Genomic DNA, 19,610 nt, shown 5'->3' with positions numbered 1-19,610 from the left:
GACAGAGAGAGGGATAGATAGGGACATACAAACAGGAACTGAGAGAGATGAGAAGCATCAATCATCAGTTTTTCATTGCAACACCTTAGCTGTTCATTGATTGCTTTCTCATATGTGCCTTGACTGCGGGCCTTCAGCAGACCGAGTAACCCCTTGCTCAAGCCAGCGACCTTGGGTCCAAGCTGGTGAGCTTTGCTCAAACTAGATGAGCCCACACTCAAGCTGACGACCTCGGGGTCTTGAACCTGGGTCCTCCGCATCCCAGACTCTATCCACTGAGCCACCGCCTGGTCAGGCTGGTTAGATTTGTGTGTGTGTGTGTGTTTTTTTGAAGTTGGAAATGGGGAGGCAGTGAGACAGACTCCCGCATGCGCCCGACCGAGATCCGCCCGACCGAGTTCCACCCGGCACGCCCACCAGGGGGCGATGCTCTGCCCATCTGGGGCTTCGCTCTGTTGCAACCAGAACCATTCTAGTGCCTGAGGCAGAGGCAACAGAGCCATCCCCAGCGCCCGGGCCATCTTTGCTCCAATGGAGCCTCGGCTTCGGGAGGGGAAGAGAGAGAGACAGAGAGGAAGGAGAGGGGGAGGGGTGGAGAAGCAGATGGGCGCTTCTCCTCTGTGCCCTGGCCGGGAATCAAACCCGGGACTCCTGCACACCAGGCGGACGCTCTGCCACTGAGCCAACTGGCCAGGGCCTGGTTAGATATTTTTGATGTTCATATATACATAGATAAGCTCTTTTAAAAATTATATTTATTGTGACCCTCATTCACTGCTGGTGGGAATGTAAACTGATACAGCCACTATGGAAAACATAGTGGAGGTTCCTCAAAAAATTAAGAATAGAGTTACCATATGACCCAGCAACCCCTCTTCTGGGTATTTACCTGAAAAATTTAAAAACATTTATTTGCATGTGCACCCCTATGTTCATTGCAGCATTATTCACGGTGGCCAAGACCTAGATAAGCTTTTTTTAAGTTTTCGACCTACAGATAACTGGGATTCACTACTTTTTAAAAATGCATGTAAAGTACATAAATTACCAAGTTTACCACAGGGAAGAATGTGTGAGAAAAGACCTAGTCTATAAAAGAAGCTATTGTTTCTAAGACCAGTTCTGTTTCTTATTTTTTGGGAAGTATTTTGTTTGTTTTGTTTTTATTTTTTGAGTAAATATATTCATTTAATTCAAAATTTAAAAAGTGTGAGGGGGTATGCTTTGAAAATTATTTCTCCCACCTACTTATTCTTCTCAGGAGGCAACCAATGTTTTCACCTCTAAGCCATTCTGATTTTAATAAATTCCAGTAAATTTAAAAAAAAAATTCCAGTAAATTATTACACATTTTTTTGTGATCAATGAGTCCCTAATATTTTATGTTCTGTTTATGTCATTGGCATACTTTTTGTCTGAGTAAGAGCGTATAATTGTTTCTACTTAACTGTTTTCTTATTAGACATTTACATTCTTTTTCTGTTTAATTTTGTTGCTTTTGTGTGTGTGTGTGACAGGGACAGGGAGAGGGCCAGGTAGGGACAGACAGGCAGGAAGGGAGAGAGATGAGAAGTATCAGTTCTTTGTTGTGGCTCCTTAGTCTCCTTAGTTGTTCATTGATTGTTTTCTCATATGTGCCTTGCCCCAGGGGGATACAGCAGAGCGAGTGACCCCTTGCTCAAGCCAGTGACCTTGGGCTCAAACCAGCGACCTTGGGCTTCAAGCCAGTGACCTTGGGCTTAAGCCAGTGACCATGAGGTCATGTCTATGATCCCACACTCAAGCCAGTGACCCTGCTCAAGCCAGCAACCTCAGGGCTTTGAACCTGGGTCCTCCACATCCCAATCTGATGCTCTATCCACTGTGCCACCACGTGATCAGGCTAATTTAGTTGCTTTTTAAAATAGCAAACATTAGCATATTTATAAAAATACAGGTACTTTTTTTCATTGAAAACTTACCATATTTCACAATTTTTCACTTCTGAAATTTTGTATATTCAATGATTATACTGGTTGTAAGCAGTTTTTTTTCTTTGAAAAGCTGTTATTAATGATAACACTTATAATTAATAGTCTTATAATAGAGGAGAAGTAATATTTTCTTGTATTTGTTTCTTAGAGGGAAACACTGAGTTAAGGATGCAATTACATAATTCTTGTTCTGTGTTACTAGGTTTCTTAGCAGAGTGATTGAATTAATTGAAAGTTTTATTCCCCCTCTCCATCCTCAATTTAATATGTATGAGATAGTGTTTAACCACAGAATTTTAAAAAGGGCTATGCATATTTGCCATATACATTTTTCTTTAAGAGTTATAAAATATTCAAAGTTTAAGACAAGTAGCAGTCTTTATTTTTTTCTAAAATTATTCAATATTTCTGGATAGTATAGGCCTGCTATATTTTTAAAAATGCATATTGACTTCTAAAATATATACTTACTATACATTGGTAGAAATTTTCCTTCCTCAGGTAGAGCACATAAGTGTGAAACAAAAGTATATAAGTGTGAAAAAGTGTATGTGTGCCTTGCTATATGTTCACTTGTCAATTTAGTTTTGTGGATATTTCCAATGTACTGTTGGGACTTAGTATGTGTTCTGGGTAGCAAACCTTCAATGCGTATGACAGTTCATGTGTTTGCATTTATTTATTTATTTATTTTTTTAAGTGAGAGGAGGGGAGATAGTGAGATAGACTCCCGCATATGCCCGACTGAGATCCACCCGGTGACTCCCCTTTCTGGGGCCAATGCCCAAATCAACCAAGCTATATTTAGTGCCTGAGGCTGATGCGCTTGGATCAAATGAGCTATCTTTTTTCTTTCTTTCTTTTTTTTCTTTTTTTTAATTTTTGTATTTTTCTGAAGCTGGAAACAGGGAGAGACAGTCAGACAGACTCCCGCATGTGCCCGACCGGGATCCACCCGGCACGCCCACCAGGGGCAACGCTCTGCCCACCAGGGGGCGATGCTCTGCCCCTGAGGGGGGGGGCCACTCTGCCACGACCAGAGCCACTTTAGCGCCTGGGGCAGAGGCCAAGGAGCCATCCCCAGCGCCCGGGCCATCTTTGCTCCAATGGAGCTTTGGCTGCGGGAGGGGAAGAGAGAGACAGAGAGGAAGGAGTGGGGTGTGGAGAAGCAAATGGGCGCTTCTCCTATGTGCCCTGGCCGAGAATCAAACCCGGGTCCCCCGCACACCAGGCCGACACTCTACCGCTGAGCCAACTGGCCAGGGCCTCAAATGAGCTATCTTAAGTGGCCCAGGCCGATGCTTGAACCATTCAAGCCACTGGCTGTGGAAGGGGACAAGGGAGAGAAGAGGGGAGAGGGAAGAGGAGAGAAGCAGAAGGTCTTTTCTCTTGTGTGCCCTGGCCGGGAATGGAACCCAGGATGTCTGTACACCAGGTTGTCACTCACTCCACGAAGCCAACCAACCAGGGCTGTGTTTGTTTTTAAAATGCAGTCATTTCCTTCTCTTAATTGTACTGTTCCTATAGGAAGCCTTTTACATGTACCCACAGAAAGAAATCTGAAGAGTTGTTAAAGGAGTACAAATCTCAATAAACTGGCAACTGTTTCCAAGAGTCCATGGGAGAAGAAGGGGAGGAGGGAGCTGTTGGTGAGGGGAGTGCTGGTTGAGTACTATTGCTCTGTGGGATAATTTCCTAATGACTAAGAACACGAAAGAACTTTATATTTACTTAAACTTAATTAATGTCCATGTTTAACAAGTGACACCCAGGGGTCAACATTGTCTGGTGGTGGCAAATTTTGGAGATTATAATCAAAATCTGTGGTTCTATTATTATTTTTTTTTTTAATCTGCTTTAGTTTAGAACATAAAGTGCATTTTCCAGAAGACAATCTTTACAAGAAATTTTAAGAAAGTAACAAACTTTTCAATTAGATTTGGTCTTTAATACTAGCTACAGGAACAATTACTTGGATTATCATTTTAACATAATTTTTCACCCAGTAATCCTTTTGAAAGTATTGTTTGCTTAAATGGAAACATTGAAATGAGTCTTCCTGCCTGTAGTGCAGCAGATTAAAAGAGAGAAAGACACAGGAAAATCAACATGTAAAATTGGGTCAGGCGGTCGCCGAGGGACCTGTGTGCCCGTGGTCTGGATTGTGTGAGTTGGGAGTTGCACAGATCCCAGGGAGAGACGGCTAATTGCTGCACCCCTACGCTTGGTGAACAAAAGGGGGATTTAGGGCCCTGGGGAATCCAGGACAAGAAGCTTCCCACGAAGAGGAAGGGGGTGTTGGCAGTTGTACATGTTGATAGGAGTAAAAGGGTCAGGATTGGCACAGGAGCAGTTGGGGGGTTCATAGCTCTCGGCCATTTAGGACAGTGGGCTGGGATTTGTTGCTGCCCCTTGGAAGGAGGTCTGGGAGGGCTTTGGGACTTAGAAAAATGAACCGGAATGTGGGTGAAGGTAGAGTATTGAAGTGGCATTGAGTGGAGCATGGAGTTTATTGTTTGTAGTCTTCCTATACCTGTGGAATTACAGTGCCCCACTGAGGGACACACACTTCCTGTTTCACGTGTGACATGCTATTGCATTGAAGTTATGATTATATAATATAATTATGATTATATAAGTATGATTGTGATTATATAAATAGCTGTAGGTGAGATGAAGAGTTTTTCATTTTATGAATGGAGATATGTAGGTATTTATGTTTTTAAAAATTATTCATTTTTATGTATCCATGTATATATATATACACACACATATGCACATTCGTTCTTACAGAACACAAAAAGGAGTTGGTAGCAGTTTTTTTAAACTTTTTTTTTCCCTTTACCAGTTAACAGATTTCAGATGGAAATACCCTCTCATTATCCAAATTCAAATCTCTGTCAGTCACCACTAGAGAGTGTGGAGTGTGGCTTTGATTTGCCTGTGTTGTATTCATGGTAACTAGATGTTCCATTTCCCAGGGCCGCCTTGAAGAGTTTTTCTGGTTTTGTGTCGAAACAACACTGAATTTGTCTTGCTAAATTCTGTCCTTTTATGTAGGTGTTACTGGGTCAAGTTTTGCTCAGGATGACACAATTTAGAATTTGAACCAGAGACTTCCCCTCTGACTTTTGGGTCCTGTGCTCTATAACCCACGGAGCAGGTGGCCGAGCTAAATCAAGCGAACACTTGCTAAGAAGCGGGAAGAAAGCATTTTAGACCCAGATTTTGGCTCCAGCTCCTAAAAGACACCAAGCGCCTCTTTCCCTGTCACTGGGAGCTCCCACTGCCACATCTGGCTTCGTTTTTGTTTTCCGAATGAATTTATTAGTTTGGCCATCTTGGATATAGCTGGTTTGATGCTGGAAGGACTGGTCTGAGAAACAGTCTCGACATTTCAAGCAGAAACAAACCCAGGCGTATACTGGCGTGAGCAGAGTTCGGGACTATCCCTGTGGACGGGACCACTGAAGAGGGAGACAGAAAGTGCTACAATGTGGACGCTTTCCTGGAGTTTTCTTTGTTGTACTGCCAGTCGGGTTCTGATTTGGAAATGTGCTTGTCTTCTCCTCCCTTGCTTGCAGGCTGGTGGCTCGCAGGTCATCTTTACCAACCCACTGGAGATAGTAAAGATTCGCCTGCAGGTAGCTGGAGAGATCACCACGGGACCCAGGGTCAGTGCCTTGAATGTGCTCCGGGACCTTGGACTCTTCGGTTTGTATAAGGTGGGTAGATTTCCCTCAGGTTATCTCAACAGAAAGGTTGAAACTTATTCAATAGATACATGAGAGAATGTGGAAACCAGGTTCCCCCCACCCCAAATGGAAAGCACTCTTGTCCAGCAGGGTAGTTCTTGGAGTAGAAAACCAAAGAAAAAGGAAAAGCCGGACTGTTTCAGCAGTGGAATGTACAAGCACACACTCCTGTCACCTGCAGGCTTTCTGAAGCTGCCTGCAGGGAGGGCCCACGCAGGCCACTGGCTTCAGGCACACAGCCTTGTATCGGATGGTGATTCGGAGAAAGTTTCTCTGGTGTTCCCTTGGGGCTGGTTTAGGACTTCAAGGTAGTGCTCTGTTTATTTTGAGTCTGAGTTATCTCTGTTGTTACCTTCCCAGTAGGAACGCCTCTTTGTCTTAATAATTTGACCACAGTGAAACAGTAGTAGAGTTTGGTAGGGTTCAGTTCTTTAAGAAGTTAAGTGGTGGGATTTGTCAATAATGAATTCCATTTTTTAAAAAAAAGAGTGTATTGTACTTGAGTAAAACGCCAGTCAACAGACTCCTTCCCTGCAGGTTACCTACTCCCATCATTACAGATCAGAGTAATGGAGCAGAAGCTATTATTCTTCTCAAACAAGGAAGAGTATTTCTTTCCGTTCTTTCTCCTGGTATGAGGGGAGAATACGTAAACTTAGCAGCTACAGACAACCGTGTTTGCACAGCATCTGATTTATTTATAGATCCATCACTGTGGAAAGTGTGTAAATTTGCTTCTATAGAAGCAAATTAGAAATTCTATAGATTAGACTCACACAGCTCCAGGGCTCTTAGGAGACCAGTGAACCAATGCCGCCTATCTTGAGTTCTGTACACATCCCCCCCCCTCCACTTCCAGTTTCCATCCTTTTTGGAATTACTTTTTTTCTAAGTGAGAGGAGGGGAGATAGACTCCCACATGCACCCCGACTAGGATCCACCCTGCACCCCAGTCTGGGGCTGATGCCTGAATCAACCGAACTATCCTCAGCGCCCAGGGCCAACACTTGGACCAATTGGCTGTGGGAGAAGAGAGAGAGAAGGGGAAGAGGGAGAGGGGGAAAAGCAGGTGATCACTTCTCATGTGTGCCCTGACCAGAGATCAAACCTGGGACATCCACATGCTGGTTCAGCACTCTGTCCACTGAACCAACCAGCCAGGGCCTGGAATTCCCTTTTAAAAAAATATTTATTGATTTGAGAGAAACACTGATCTGTTATTCCACTTACTGCATTCATTTGATGATTCTTGTATGTTCCCTGACTAGAGGTTGAACCTGCTACCTTGGTGTTTCAAGGTATCAGGATGACACTGTAACTGACTGAGCTCCCTGGCCAGGGCCTGGAATTTCCTTTGAGACTGAATTTATTAATATTGTTTCTCTTTGTATTATCGTTCAGAGAGTCTCTGGAACTTTTTTTTTTTTTTTAATGTTTGAGGTGTCTTTTAAAAAAGAGCCCTTAGGGAAAGAGTGCCAGAGCTGGAGTATCCGTCTGGCTGGGTAAAGCCCTGGCAGTTAGAGAGTGTGTGCTGCTGACCAGACTGTGGGATGGTCACTGTGACTTCAGAGCTGGGGTATCCGTCTGGCTGGGTGAAGCCCTGGCAGTTAGGAGAGTGTGTGCTGCTGACCAGACTGTGGGATGGTCACTGTGACTTCAGAGCTGGAGTATCCGTCTGGCTGGGTGAAGCCCTGGCAGTTAGGAGAGTGTGTGCTGCTGACCAGACTGTGGGATGGTCACTGTGACTTCAGAGCTGGAGTATCCGTCTGGCTGGGTAAAGCCCTGGCAGTTAGGAGAGTGTGTGCTGCTGACCAGACTGTGGGATGGTCACTGTGACTTCAGAGCTGGAGTATCCGTCTGGCTGGGTGAAGCCCTGGCAGTTAGGAGAGTGTGTGTGCTGCTGACCAGACTGTGGGATGGCCACTGTGACTTCAGAGCTGGAGTATCCGTCTGGCTGGGTGAAGCCCTGGCAGTTAGAGTGTGTGTGCTGCTGACCAGACTGCGGGATGGCCACTGTGACTTCAGTCACTGAGACACACTGTCCCTGGGCAGCTCTCCACTCCCATGGAAACCTGCTGCTGAAGCATGTTGTCTGGGTCCCCCCAGTGCTCTGCTCTGCGGGACGGGCAATCGGTGGTGGTTTCTTTCCCCTTCCTTTTCCACTGCCGCTGCCTCCTGCTTCTTACCCGGCCCTTCAGTCCTGGTTGATGTGCGTGGAATTGGAGATTTGTTAGTGCTCGGGCTGCCTTTGCTGGTTGCTTTGGAATCAAGCTATCAATACTGGGTTTCCAAGTCTATTCCCACTGACCTCCCATCAAAGCCAAATAGAACAAGCAGCCTGGAGGTTTGAAAATTGAATTTTTATTAACCTTGAAAAACTGAGTCTATACTGGAAATACCAGAAAATTCTTAGTTGTCAGAATAACAGCATTGCCCAGTTAACTAATTCCAGGACACTAAGACCCACCAGCTTTTCTGAAGCTTTGAGCCATCTGTGTCCTGATATCTAGTTATCCCCACCTTCCTTCCACATCAGTCCCGGTGTGTTTGAGGGACACCTCAGGCGTGTCACCGTGTGGCATCCACACCCTGTGTATTCAACTGTTCTGCTGTCTCTCCTCACTGTTGACAGGGCGCCAAAGCCTGCTTCCTCCGAGACATTCCCTTCTCTGCCATCTATTTTCCTGTGTATGCTCACTGCAAACTGCTTCTGGCCGATGAAGACGGACATGTGGGAGGTCTCAATCTCCTCACAGCTGGAGCCATGGCAGGTAACTACAATTTTTTTTTTAAGCCAAAAGAACCCTCCCCCTATTCTCTTTAAGAAGTGCAGAATCTCTAGGTACTTTCCCCCTCTAATTCTGGAAGGGTTATTATTTGTATCTGACTTAGTTTAAATGTGATCGCTTTTTCTCCTTTGTGGGATGTGCTATAATTCTGATGAGAGTTAATTACATTTGCATAATTTGGATAAACAGCTTAATGCAGCTTAGCAACTTGGAGCCAAATTAGATCTGCCCGTCGAAATTGAGCTTTCCTCATTAATGTGTTTCTTATCCTCCTGTGCCCCTGAAACCTTGGTGTCGCCAAGCTAAGCATTAAGGTAGAAGAGTTCTTTATCAAATCAGGTGCTTTGTTGAACCTCGTGCTGACGCACGTGTCTGGCGTGCCCTCACTCTCTGTCACATTGGAATGTGTATCATTTGGCTCAACACTGAGCTTTTATCCTGAAGCTGTTCTGTTCCTTCTACCGTCATTCCTTAAACCAAAGTAGGCAGGACTTCCCCAGCAGACCCCCTTGTACTTGATTGGCATCTCTTCTCATTTTTTTTTAACACTTTCTGTCTTTTATTAATGGTTGTATAAGTTTTGTCCTCTGTACTAGGCCGGGAGCTCCTCGAGGGCCGAGGTTTCATTCTGTTCGTCTCTGCCTTCCCTTTGTGGCCAGCATAGTAGTAATAGGATAGATGTCAGTCAATAAATGTCAATGGGAAAAATGAAAACCTTCATCTGGTCCAAGATAACAAATTGGATACAGAAGAGAGTCATCTGAAAGAGAAGTGTAAAAAAATGCAGGAAGGTCCTAAGATGCTTCCTTCCGGTCTCGTGGGTCGAGCCTTCCTCCTGAGTAATGAAGGGGCTGACTCGCAGCGGAAGGGGAGGGTGGGTGTCTCCGGCCGCTTCAGTGCTCCGGGGTCACTCAGGAGGGAAAGGGCACATGCTTTTCTCCATTACAGCAGGTCAGGGACGGAGCGTGGAGGGTGAACGCAAACACAGTCCCCAGATGATCATTTTAGTTCTGGTTGCCCGAGCTCTTGCCTGTGGAGCTCTCACTGGGCTCATTCTCCTCCGGTGCCCTGGCTAAACGTAGCAGGACGGCCTGAGCCCTCCCTGCCGTGTGGTGTGCAGCGGGAGCCCTTGGTGCTGCGGGCGTTGGGGACCATGATGTTGTTCCGACCCTGATGACAGCGAATGACATGTGGTGATGAAGAAACTCTCTCAGGGCCCTGGCCGGTGGCTCGGTATAGATGGAGCGTTGGCCCAGTGTGTGGAAGTCCCAGGTTCAATTCCTGGTCAGGGCACATGGGAGAAGCAACCTTCTGCTTCTCTCCCTCTTCCCCTCCCGCAGCCAGTGGCTCGATTTGTTCACGTGTGGCCCCAGGTGCTGAGGACAGCTTGGTACTTGAGCATCAGCCTCAGATGGGGTCAGGGCGCATGTGGGAGTCTGTCTCAATATCTCCCCACCTCTCACCTTAAAAAAAACAAAAAGCAAGAAAGCTCCCTCAGGGAGCCCTGAGCCCTTATTTGGGGCCCTTGTTTCCTGGCATGTATAACTTCAGTGAGTCGCTCGCACATTCGCACATTCGCAAGGCAGTAAAGCCGCCAGCTCAGCGTGGCACTGTTTGCCCAGCCCCTTTCTGTTACTTACCAGAGTCTCCCAGTTTTAAACGGGACCAGCAAGGTTTTCCTCATGTCTTCCCTTTGTGCTTTCCAATCAGCAGGGGAAAAAAAAAAACAGCCGAAGAACAGTGACCGTGGACAGGCATGTTGCCAGTGCTTAATAGAACCAAGCAAACACTTCCACTTCTTGTCCGCAGACATTTGATGTCAGTTTTCAGAATGAGAGAGGAATTTGTCTAATTTTTGCTCATAAAGCTTCACTTGCAGGCGCCGAGAATATTCAGAATTCAGAACATTCCAAAGGAAAGTAGTTGACTTTGTTTCACCCAAATAAGCCATAGAGCCACGCAGGGGTGGGAGGAAGAGATAGTATTTGCATCATTCTCTACCAGAGCCCCACAAGTCTACCAGCCCCATCTCCTAGTAATGATTCAGTGATACTCCATTTGAATTGAATTTCTCTTTCCCTGAGGGAGATTATCTTGCCCCTATGTTCCCTGTTTTGTTTTATAAGTAAAAGGTGTTGCCTGACCTGTGGTGGCGCAGTGGATAAAGCGTCAACCTGGAAACACTGAGGTTGCCGGTTCAAAACCCTGGCTTGCCTGGTCAAGGCACATATGGGAGTTGATGCTTCATGCTCCTCCCCCTTCTCTCTCTGTCTCTCTCACTCTCTCTCTCTCTCTCTTCCCCTCCTCTCTAAAATAAAATTAAAAAAAAAAAAAAAAAAAAAGGCCCTGGCCGGTTGGCTCAGTGGTAGAGCGTCGGCCTGGCATGCGGAAGTCCCGGGTTCGATTTCCGGCCAGGGCACACAGGAGAAGCGCCCATTTGCTTCTCCACCCCCCCCCCTTCTTCCTCTCTGTCTCTCTCTTCCCCTCCGGCAGCGAGGCTCCATTGGAGCAAAGATGGCCCAGGCGCTGGGGATGGCTCCTTGGCCTCTGCCCTAGACGCTAGAGTGGCTCTGGTCGCGGCAGAGCGACGCCCTGGAGGGGCAGAGCATTGCCCCCTGGAGGGCAGAGCGTCGCCCCCTGGTGGGCGTACCGGGTGGATCCTGGTCGGGCGCATGCGGGAGTCTGTCTGACTGTCTCTCCCCGTTTCCAGCTTCAGAAAAATACAAAAAAAAAAAAAAAAAAAGGTGTTGTGAAATCCATCTTGGGTGTCCTGCTGCTGATTGATCTCAACATGGCCCCAGGGGGCTTGGGCACAGGGGATGGATGCTAAGGCCTTCCCATGATCTGTCCCCTATTGTTCCTTTAACTGCTTGCCTGGTCTCCTCTGCTGCCATTGCAATGACTTCTCTCACATAAGCATTTCTGAAAGGGGTCACAGCTCTCAAGTTAGCCTCTCTAGTAGGTGAGTAGATATGAGTATTGATACTCACCTCCCATGTTAGGGTGACAAGAATAAGCAAAAAACACTACAGTGTGATGTCAGATACATTACTAAGCTCATTAAATTGACATTATCCTCATTTCTTATTTTTCATGGAAATACTTGTATCTTATTTAGGGGGGAAAAAAGATAAAAGAATTGAAATCTAAAGAGGAACACATGGGAGTTTCCTAGTAATACTGCTGCCTTTTTTCCTCTCACAGTTCTTTGGGATGAGAGAGTGTTTTTCCTAATTCAGAAAGAAAAATAATTTTACCCTGACCACACTGAAATAGCTAAGAGGCATTTATATCTCTTTTCCATTAGTGCCCAGACATCTCTTTAAGAAGCTTTGAGTTACATAGTTGAAGTTGCATTATAATCGTATTGTTAGATGTTTGCAGTATTTCTGTCCTTCATAAGGTACTTTGAATGAATTAAATGTGCTTTCCTCCTGGAAGGTGTGCCCGCCGCTTCTCTGGTAACTCCTGCTGATGTCATCAAGACAAGACTGCAAGTGGCCGCCCGTGCGGGCCAGACAACATACAGTGGTGTCATCGACTGTTTCAGGAAGATTCTCCGGGAAGAAGGGCCCTCAGCATTTTGGAAAGGGACTGCAGGTGGGGGCTGGGGCCATGTGGAATGGCTAGCTGGCATAGGGTCCTACTTCCATTATTCACAGGTCATCTTTGCCACAGTTATCCTGGTGCTCAGTGCCTGCCACCCCTGTCTCTCTTTTTCAGCTCGAGTGTTTCGATCCTCTCCCCAGTTTGGTGTCACCTTGGTCACCTATGAGCTCCTCCAGAGGTGGTTTTACATTGATTTTGGAGGCCTGTAAGTGCAGCTATTTACCATCTTTATAAAAGTACCCAGCCTGGCCAGGCAGTTGCTCTGTGGATAGAGCGTTGACCTGGGATGTTGAGGACCCAGGTTCGAAACCCCAGAGTCGCCAGCTAGAGCTAAGGCTCATCTGGCTTAAGTGCAGGCTCACCAGCTTGAGGGCTGGGTTGTCAGCTTGCGTGTGGGATCATAGACATATATGACCCCATGGTCACTGGCTTGAGCAAGGGGTCACTGGCTCAGCTGAAGCCCCCGGTCAAGGCACATGTGAGAAAGAATCAGTGAACAACTAAAGTGCTGAAACAAGTTGATGCTTCTCATCTCTCTCCCTTCCTGTCTGTCCGTCCATCCTTGCCTGTCCCTCTGTCTCCCGCTAAAAAAAAACCCCAAAAAACAGAAAGCACTCAAACCAAAGCAAGTCTTTGTTCAGCCTACGAAAACAGTTTTAGAAACTGATAGAGCAGAGAATTCCATAGGACCAGTGCACTTAAACAGTGGGCCTGAGCTGCTCGAGGAAGATCTTGGCAGGATGACATCATATGCAGCATTAAGCAGCTACTTGGGGAAATTAAGTTAGGTGAATAGTTATCTGTTTTTAGTGTAAGCAGTACTGAGCTTCATGGATTTAGATTCTTACTGTTTAGATTTTATTGTTTGGCTTTTTCACCAGAAGAACTGTAAACTTATATTAGTAACACTTTCATGAACTTTATTTCGGAGACTCAAGCCCTTTATACCCCTGAAATTTCATTATTTACCATAATTTATTATTGGAAGAGGTATACATGTTCTTAGAGCTAATTTATTGCAAGCAAAACAAGAAAGATTCAGAGAGCGGTTATGCCCATGGACATAATCACCAGTGATTATGAAATCGGGCCTCTTGGAGCCCCGCTGGAGAGAAGAGGACTCGCTTGCTGAGTGCTGGGTGGGAACAGTTATACCCAAAGCAAGCAAGTCTCTGCTTTTCAGCATAAGATCAAATCCTGCATCTGAGTCTTCACCTCAGAATCCTATAAACCTCATTTTCTGCTGAAAAGCCAAGTTAGGAATTAGCTGTTGAACCAAGTAGGTGGACTTACACAAAGAAAGAACAGCAATCTTACAATTCCAGGCTTTTCTATGCTTACACATTCCATAAAAGTAAGCATTATATTATTTCTCTTTGAATAATTTTAGTAATAACCTTCATGAGTCTACTGTTTTAAAAGTCAGGTTTTTTAAATTGTCAAATTAAAGAGAAATATAAACTTTTTATGATTATGCTTAGTGTAGAAAATTTAGAAAATAGGACACTATAAAAGAGAAAATCATTCATAATCCTATTTCCCAGAAAGTGTTAGTATTTGAGTGTATTTTCTTCTGATTTATTTTCTTGGATCTATTTATATAAGTATATAAGCATTGAAATCAAGGCCATTGTCTTCTGAGTCAAATACGTGAATGGGTTTCTTTCGGAACCCCTATAAACCATGACTACTGCAGCACAGAAGACAGGGGACTCGTTGGACAAAGAGTAGTCTTGTCTGTGGCATACGGGGCAGCCTGAATATGTTCATTTGTGTGGCATCCCCATTGGGCTTGAGCATCTGAGCATGCTAACCATGTGCTTTTTCCTGTCAACAGCAAACCCTCCGGCTCAGAACCAACACCCAAGTCACGCATCGCAGACCTTCCCCCTGCCAATCCTGATCACATTGGTGGATACAGACTTGCCACAGCCACTTTCGCTGGCATTGAAAACAAGTTTGGCCTTTATCTCCCCAAATTTAAGCCTCCTAGTGTTTCTGTGGTTCAGTCAACGGCAGTGGCAGCAGCTCAGTGATGAGACGACCATTGAGTGTGGCAAAATGGCACCGTAAAGAGAGAGGCCTGGGAGGGCAGCCCTGTCGTGTATCCGGTCGGCCGCACAGTGCTGACCGAGCTGAGGCATCTGTATGACATATACATATATTTGTTTATAATCATTTTCCCAGGGGGAAAAAAACACAATGCAGTTTCAAGCTTCTGTGTTGAAATGTTTTCTAAGCTTTGGCATGAATTAGTGTTCTAGACTGCTTTGCACAGTTTGCACTGATAGTGACTGACTGTACATATTGTACATCTTTGTACAGAGACATCTTGGCACCTCATCCCAACAAATCACATTTATAGAACGTAATGCAGTTCTTAGTGGCTTGAAATGTACAGAATGTTTTGAAAGTGTTTTATTAAGAATCACATGACAATAAATGTATTACAATTAAATTCATTCTCTTATGGGTGACTTAACGGGAATGAAGCATCAATATTGGATGTATTTAATTCCTAGCTTGTTTTCCATGCTGGAATATAAAGATATTTGCTGATCAAGAGGTATAACAAGACCAAGCGCGGACACCATTCAGAGGAGCTCCTTTGGAAAAGATGCATGCCAGAGGACCAGGCTAATGACTTGCGTGTGCTTCCATTGTGTTTAACGTGTGTGCAGGCCCTCCTCTGTTCATCAGTCAGAAGGCACTTCCCAGACAGCTCCCCCCCGTCGGTGTGCACGGGGAAAGCGGGGTATCTCCAGCCTCGCTGGCTGAGTTCTGCCTTCCTCTGACACCGCAAGGCCAGGGCCTAGCTTTCAGAAGAGTAAAGGATACTTTGGCAATGTTCTTTCATATGGATATGATTCCAATCAATAATAAAATACACACCAAAATGTATCCATGTAGTTGGGTTTTCCTTCCTAACTGGACCGATAGTGTCTTGTATTTTGATTCACCACTGATTCCTCATAACTCATGATTAGGTTTTTGCCTCTTACACTTTTACAGGAAATAGTTTGATTTAGAAAGGGCTATGGTAGAATGAGGGGAGGGAAGAAGAAAGGGGAAAGCTCTCTCTTGTGATTTAGTGGGGTCTCGGTTCTTTCTTATGAATCCAAGTACAAACTACCTATTTCAAAAGTCACTCACCAAGGGTGTGATTACTAATTTAGATCTCAAATGCATCTTGACAGGCACATCTACACTCCAGGATGGTTGTGATTTGATGTGTAGCATCAGAATTTATTTACTTTAGTAAAGTGCTTTGGAAAAACATTGCTGTTGCCAATGAGCCGGGGTATGCAAGGATATGCAGAAATATATTCCGGGGGCAGGACTGTTGATGGACCGAGCCACTTAGTACCCTCCACAGCACTCAGCGCTGATGGCCGCCAGCCCCGCAGCGCACCGTGGGCTCTCTCCGGGCCTGGCAGGAACAAAAGAATTAGCTTTGAAAGCAAAGTTTTCAGTTATTCTCATTGGAATAGAATAAATAGCAATACACTCACTGTGTTGCTATTGTCACACATTGTAAAAAATATGTAAGTAGTCTATGGACATGTTCTTACAAAAGATTCATAGGATGCTACATACATAGTAGATGTGGCAGGGATTCGCCGCTCCCTGTTCCAGAGGGTATCACTGCTAACTGGTTAGAGTGTAAATTTGTCGTCTGTTTTTCATCTCTCTATATAAATATTTATATACATATTTATACTTTAAAAACAGGATTATATTTTTAAATTTATGTGTGTATTATTCTATGACTCGCTTTTATTTACTTAAATGTCTTTGAGATCTTTCCATGTCAGTTCACAAAGGTTTATTTAATAGTTGCTAGTATTGCATCGAATTGGTTATGATACTTTCCATAAATTATCCCGTTGACAGTTACTCATTTTTTTTTCACTACTGCAAGCAGTGCTGTAGTGAATGTCATTGTATCTGTACACATATTTTGAGTAGATGTGCTAGTGTTTCATTAAGATAGATATTTAAAATTGGACTTGATAATTCACAAGATGTATAGGTTTACATTTTTTATATATGTTTTCACATTGTTCTTAAAGAGGCTTTACTAATATATTTTCCTACCGACAGCATATGAGATGCCTATCTCTTTGCAACCTCAGCAAAAAAAGGATATTAATTGTCTTTTACATTTTAGTCAAGTCATGATAGGTAATTATTTAATTTTCATATTTCTAATTACTGGTGAGGCTGAATGTCTTTTCATAGCTACTGGTCATTTATATATTTTCTTATTGTGGAATATAGAGGGTACATATGTGTATATGTATTCACAGACATACACATATTTTAGTTTTTTTGTTTGTTTGTTTTTATATTTTTCTGAATTGGAAATAGGGAGGCAGTCTGACAGACTCCCGCATGCGCCCTACTGGGATCCACCTGGCATGCCCACCAGGGGGCGATGCTCTGCCCATCTGGGGCATTGCTCTGTTGCGACCAGAGCCATTCTAGCGCCTGAGGCAGAGGCCATAGAGCCATCCTCAGCGCCCGGGCCAACTTTGCTCCAATGGAGCCTTGGCTGCAGGAGGGGGAGAGAGAGAGAGAGGAAGGAGAGGGGGAGGGGTGGAGAAGCAGATGGGCGCTTCTCCTGTGTTCCGTGGCTGGGAATTGAACCCGGGACTCCTGCACGCCAGGCCAACGCTCTAGCACTGAGCCATCCGGCTAGGGCCCATATTTTAAACAAATAGTCATAAAGTGAACACCCATGTAACCACACAGGTCAAGAAACAAGATTGCTCATGTGCCCTAAGTTCCCCTGAATAATCCCCTCTTTCCTCTTTAACACCATCTCTACCTTTCATTTCTTTGCTTTTTATTATAATTTTATCACCCATACATAATATCCCTACCTACAGTATTTAGTTCCTGGTTTTGAAATTTTACATGAATCAAATTATACTGTATACTTTTGACTTGTTTCTTTTCTAAATATTATAGGATTCATTCATATAACTATGTAGCTGTAGTTTGCTTACTCCATTGTATGACTATATTGCAATTTATTTTTCCCTCTAACTCTGAACATCTGGGTTTCCAGTTTGGGGATATTACAGTGCTGCTCTGGACATTTTGTATATGAACTTTGGAGTATTCATTTTTAAAGGACATACCCCTAAGAACAGAACCACAGAGGCACAGAGTTTGTTAGATTTCATTTTGCAAGATCATGCTAAACTACTCCCCAAAGATTCTTGCACCAATTTACATTCTCCCAAGGGTATATATATCAATAAACTTTATTAAATAATATAATTGCCATTATTATTAATGATTTCTTGCCAGCGTGAGGGCAATTTGTATATTCCATTTTTGAAAAATGTTTTATCTTTTGATGCTAAAAATTGAACCAGTGCTTGTTTGATATCTTCTTCATTTTTGAATTTTTTGTAAGGACAAAAACAAGTGATAGTCAGAGGGTGATAAGTCCGGGGAATATGGTGGATGCAACAGACATTCTTCTGTAGCATTTCTTCCTTGTTGAAATTCGTAAAAATTATAGTGGCGTAAATGAACTTTAACAGTAGCCATGGGTACACTATCGCTTCACACACAAGACTAACGTGAATCAACTTTGTTTTAGTTAATTTGCTACGTCAGTATGTATACATTAAGTGATAAAAATAGAGAGGCACATATGTGCCAAATAAACATGTGCTTATGTGTCAAAACTTGTGATAGAAACGGACAGAACTTTCCGGTAGACCATATATATATATATATAAAATTTTTTACCAATCTGTTGGCTGTATAACGTACCTCACATGGCTTTAAGCATTTTCCATCCAATGAGGGTAAACATCTTTCATATGTTAATATACACTGTTCTTTAAAAAGACTTTACTAATTTACTTTTTTTTTTAATATATAGAGAAAGAAAAGAGGGAGAGAGAAAGTGGGAGTAGGGAAAAGCAGGAAACATCACCTCATAGTAGTTGTTTCTTGTATGTGCCTTGACCAGGCAAGCCCAAGATTTTGGGCCAGCAACCTCAGCATTCCAGGTCGATGCTTAGTCCACTGTGCTACCACAGGTCACTAATTTACTTTCATACTGACAGCATATGAGAATGCCAATATGTTTATTGGCTACTTGGTTTTCATCTTTGGTGAGTGAAGTATATGTTAAAGTCTTTTGTCCATTTTTCTTAGTAATTTGCAGGGGGTTCTTTATATGTTCTGGATACTACTACTTCATGAGTTGTGTGGCAAAATCTTTTCTCAATTTGTCGCTTGTCTTTTCACATTGTTCTTGATGTATTAACATTTTAATATATTCAAACATATCAACTTTTCCCTTATGATTAGCATATTTTATATTTTGTTTTTAAAAAATTTTACTCTGTAGGTATAAATGTGGTTGATCTTTTCTTCTTAAATGCTTTATAGTTTTGTCTCTCACATTGAGGTTTCATCCTTTGTGGCACTGTCTTTGGCATGTTGTTGAGTTAATACTTTTGCTTTTTTATATGGTTAGTCTGTTGTCCCAGCACTGTTTATTGAAAAGAACTTCCTTTCCCTACTGCTTTAAAATGACTTCTCTGTTATATAATAAGAGTGATCAATGCAAAGATCTATTTCTGGGGCTTTTGTTTGTTATTGGTCTTTCTCTGAATCACTATACACACTTTTCCATCACTCTTTTTTAAAAGTTTTGATATATAAAATCACAAATCCTTTTACCTTCTTGCTCTTTAAGAGCTTATAGCTCTTCTTGGTTCTTTGCTCTTTCATATCAATTTTGGAAACAGCTTGTCAGTTTCCTCTCAAAAACTAAAGAAACCAAACACATTGAGTTTTTTTATTGGGGTTGCCATTGGGGAGAATTTATATCTTTATACAGTGAGTCTGTAAAGTCATGGTGCACTTTTGACTGGTCACAGGAAAGCAACAAAAGACGATAGAAATGTGAAATCTGCACCAAATAAAAGGAAAACTTTCCCAGTTTCATATCTATTCAGTGCAGTTCGATGTGGGCTCACGCACAGATTTTTTAGGGCTCCTTAGGTAGCTATCCCGTATAGCCTCTACAGACTCGTCACTGACTGATGGCCTACCAGAACGGGGTTTCTCCACCAAACTGCTGGTTTCCTTCCACTGCTTATCCCACCGAGTAATGTTATTCCTATGTGGTGGCGCTTTGTTATAAACACGCCGATATTCACGTTGCACTTTGGTCACGGATTTGAATTTAGCGAGCCACAGAACACACTGAACTTTCCTCTGTACCGTCCACATCTCGACTGACATGGCCGTGGGCTGCTCCACTGTATACACGGTGTTATGTCATCATCTGCGCATACGCACATACTGCCACATCATCCTACAGAAACTGGGAGGGTTTTCCTTTTATTTGGTGCAGATTTCACATTTCTATCGTCTTTTGTTGCTTTCCTGTGACCGGTCAAAAGTGCACTATGACTTTACGGACACACTGTATATTTGGCCTTCTA

The 19,610-nt window shown here is 43.6% G+C and overlaps 1 protein-coding gene across 3 annotated transcripts in view; it reads left to right on the top strand.

Moving 5' to 3' along the window:
- SLC25A12 (solute carrier family 25 member 12) overlaps nt 1-15,027 on the top strand; it is a 209,209-nt gene extending 194,182 nt beyond the window's left edge. For all 3 annotated transcript variants that reach the window (XM_066346580.1, XM_066346581.1, XM_066346582.1), the window contains exons 14-18: nt 5,558-5,698; nt 8,361-8,499; nt 11,959-12,117; nt 12,241-12,331; nt 13,964-15,027. In XM_066346580.1, the coding sequence (XP_066202677.1) occupies nt 5,558-5,698; nt 8,361-8,499; nt 11,959-12,117; nt 12,241-12,331; nt 13,964-14,162 (729 nt within the window). In that variant the 3' untranslated portion in view covers nt 14,163-15,027. The remainder of the gene's footprint in view (nt 1-5,557; nt 5,699-8,360; nt 8,500-11,958; nt 12,118-12,240; nt 12,332-13,963) is intronic.
- The last annotated feature ends 4,583 nt before the right edge of the window (nt 15,028-19,610 follow it).

The sequence above is a fragment of the Saccopteryx leptura genome, chromosome 7 (genome assembly GCF_036850995.1).
Source record: "Saccopteryx leptura isolate mSacLep1 chromosome 7, mSacLep1_pri_phased_curated, whole genome shotgun sequence".
Lineage (NCBI taxonomy): Eukaryota > Metazoa > Chordata > Mammalia > Chiroptera > Emballonuridae > Saccopteryx > Saccopteryx leptura.
Note: the sequence above shows the minus strand (reverse complement) of the source record. Positions and strands in the feature narration are given on the sequence as shown.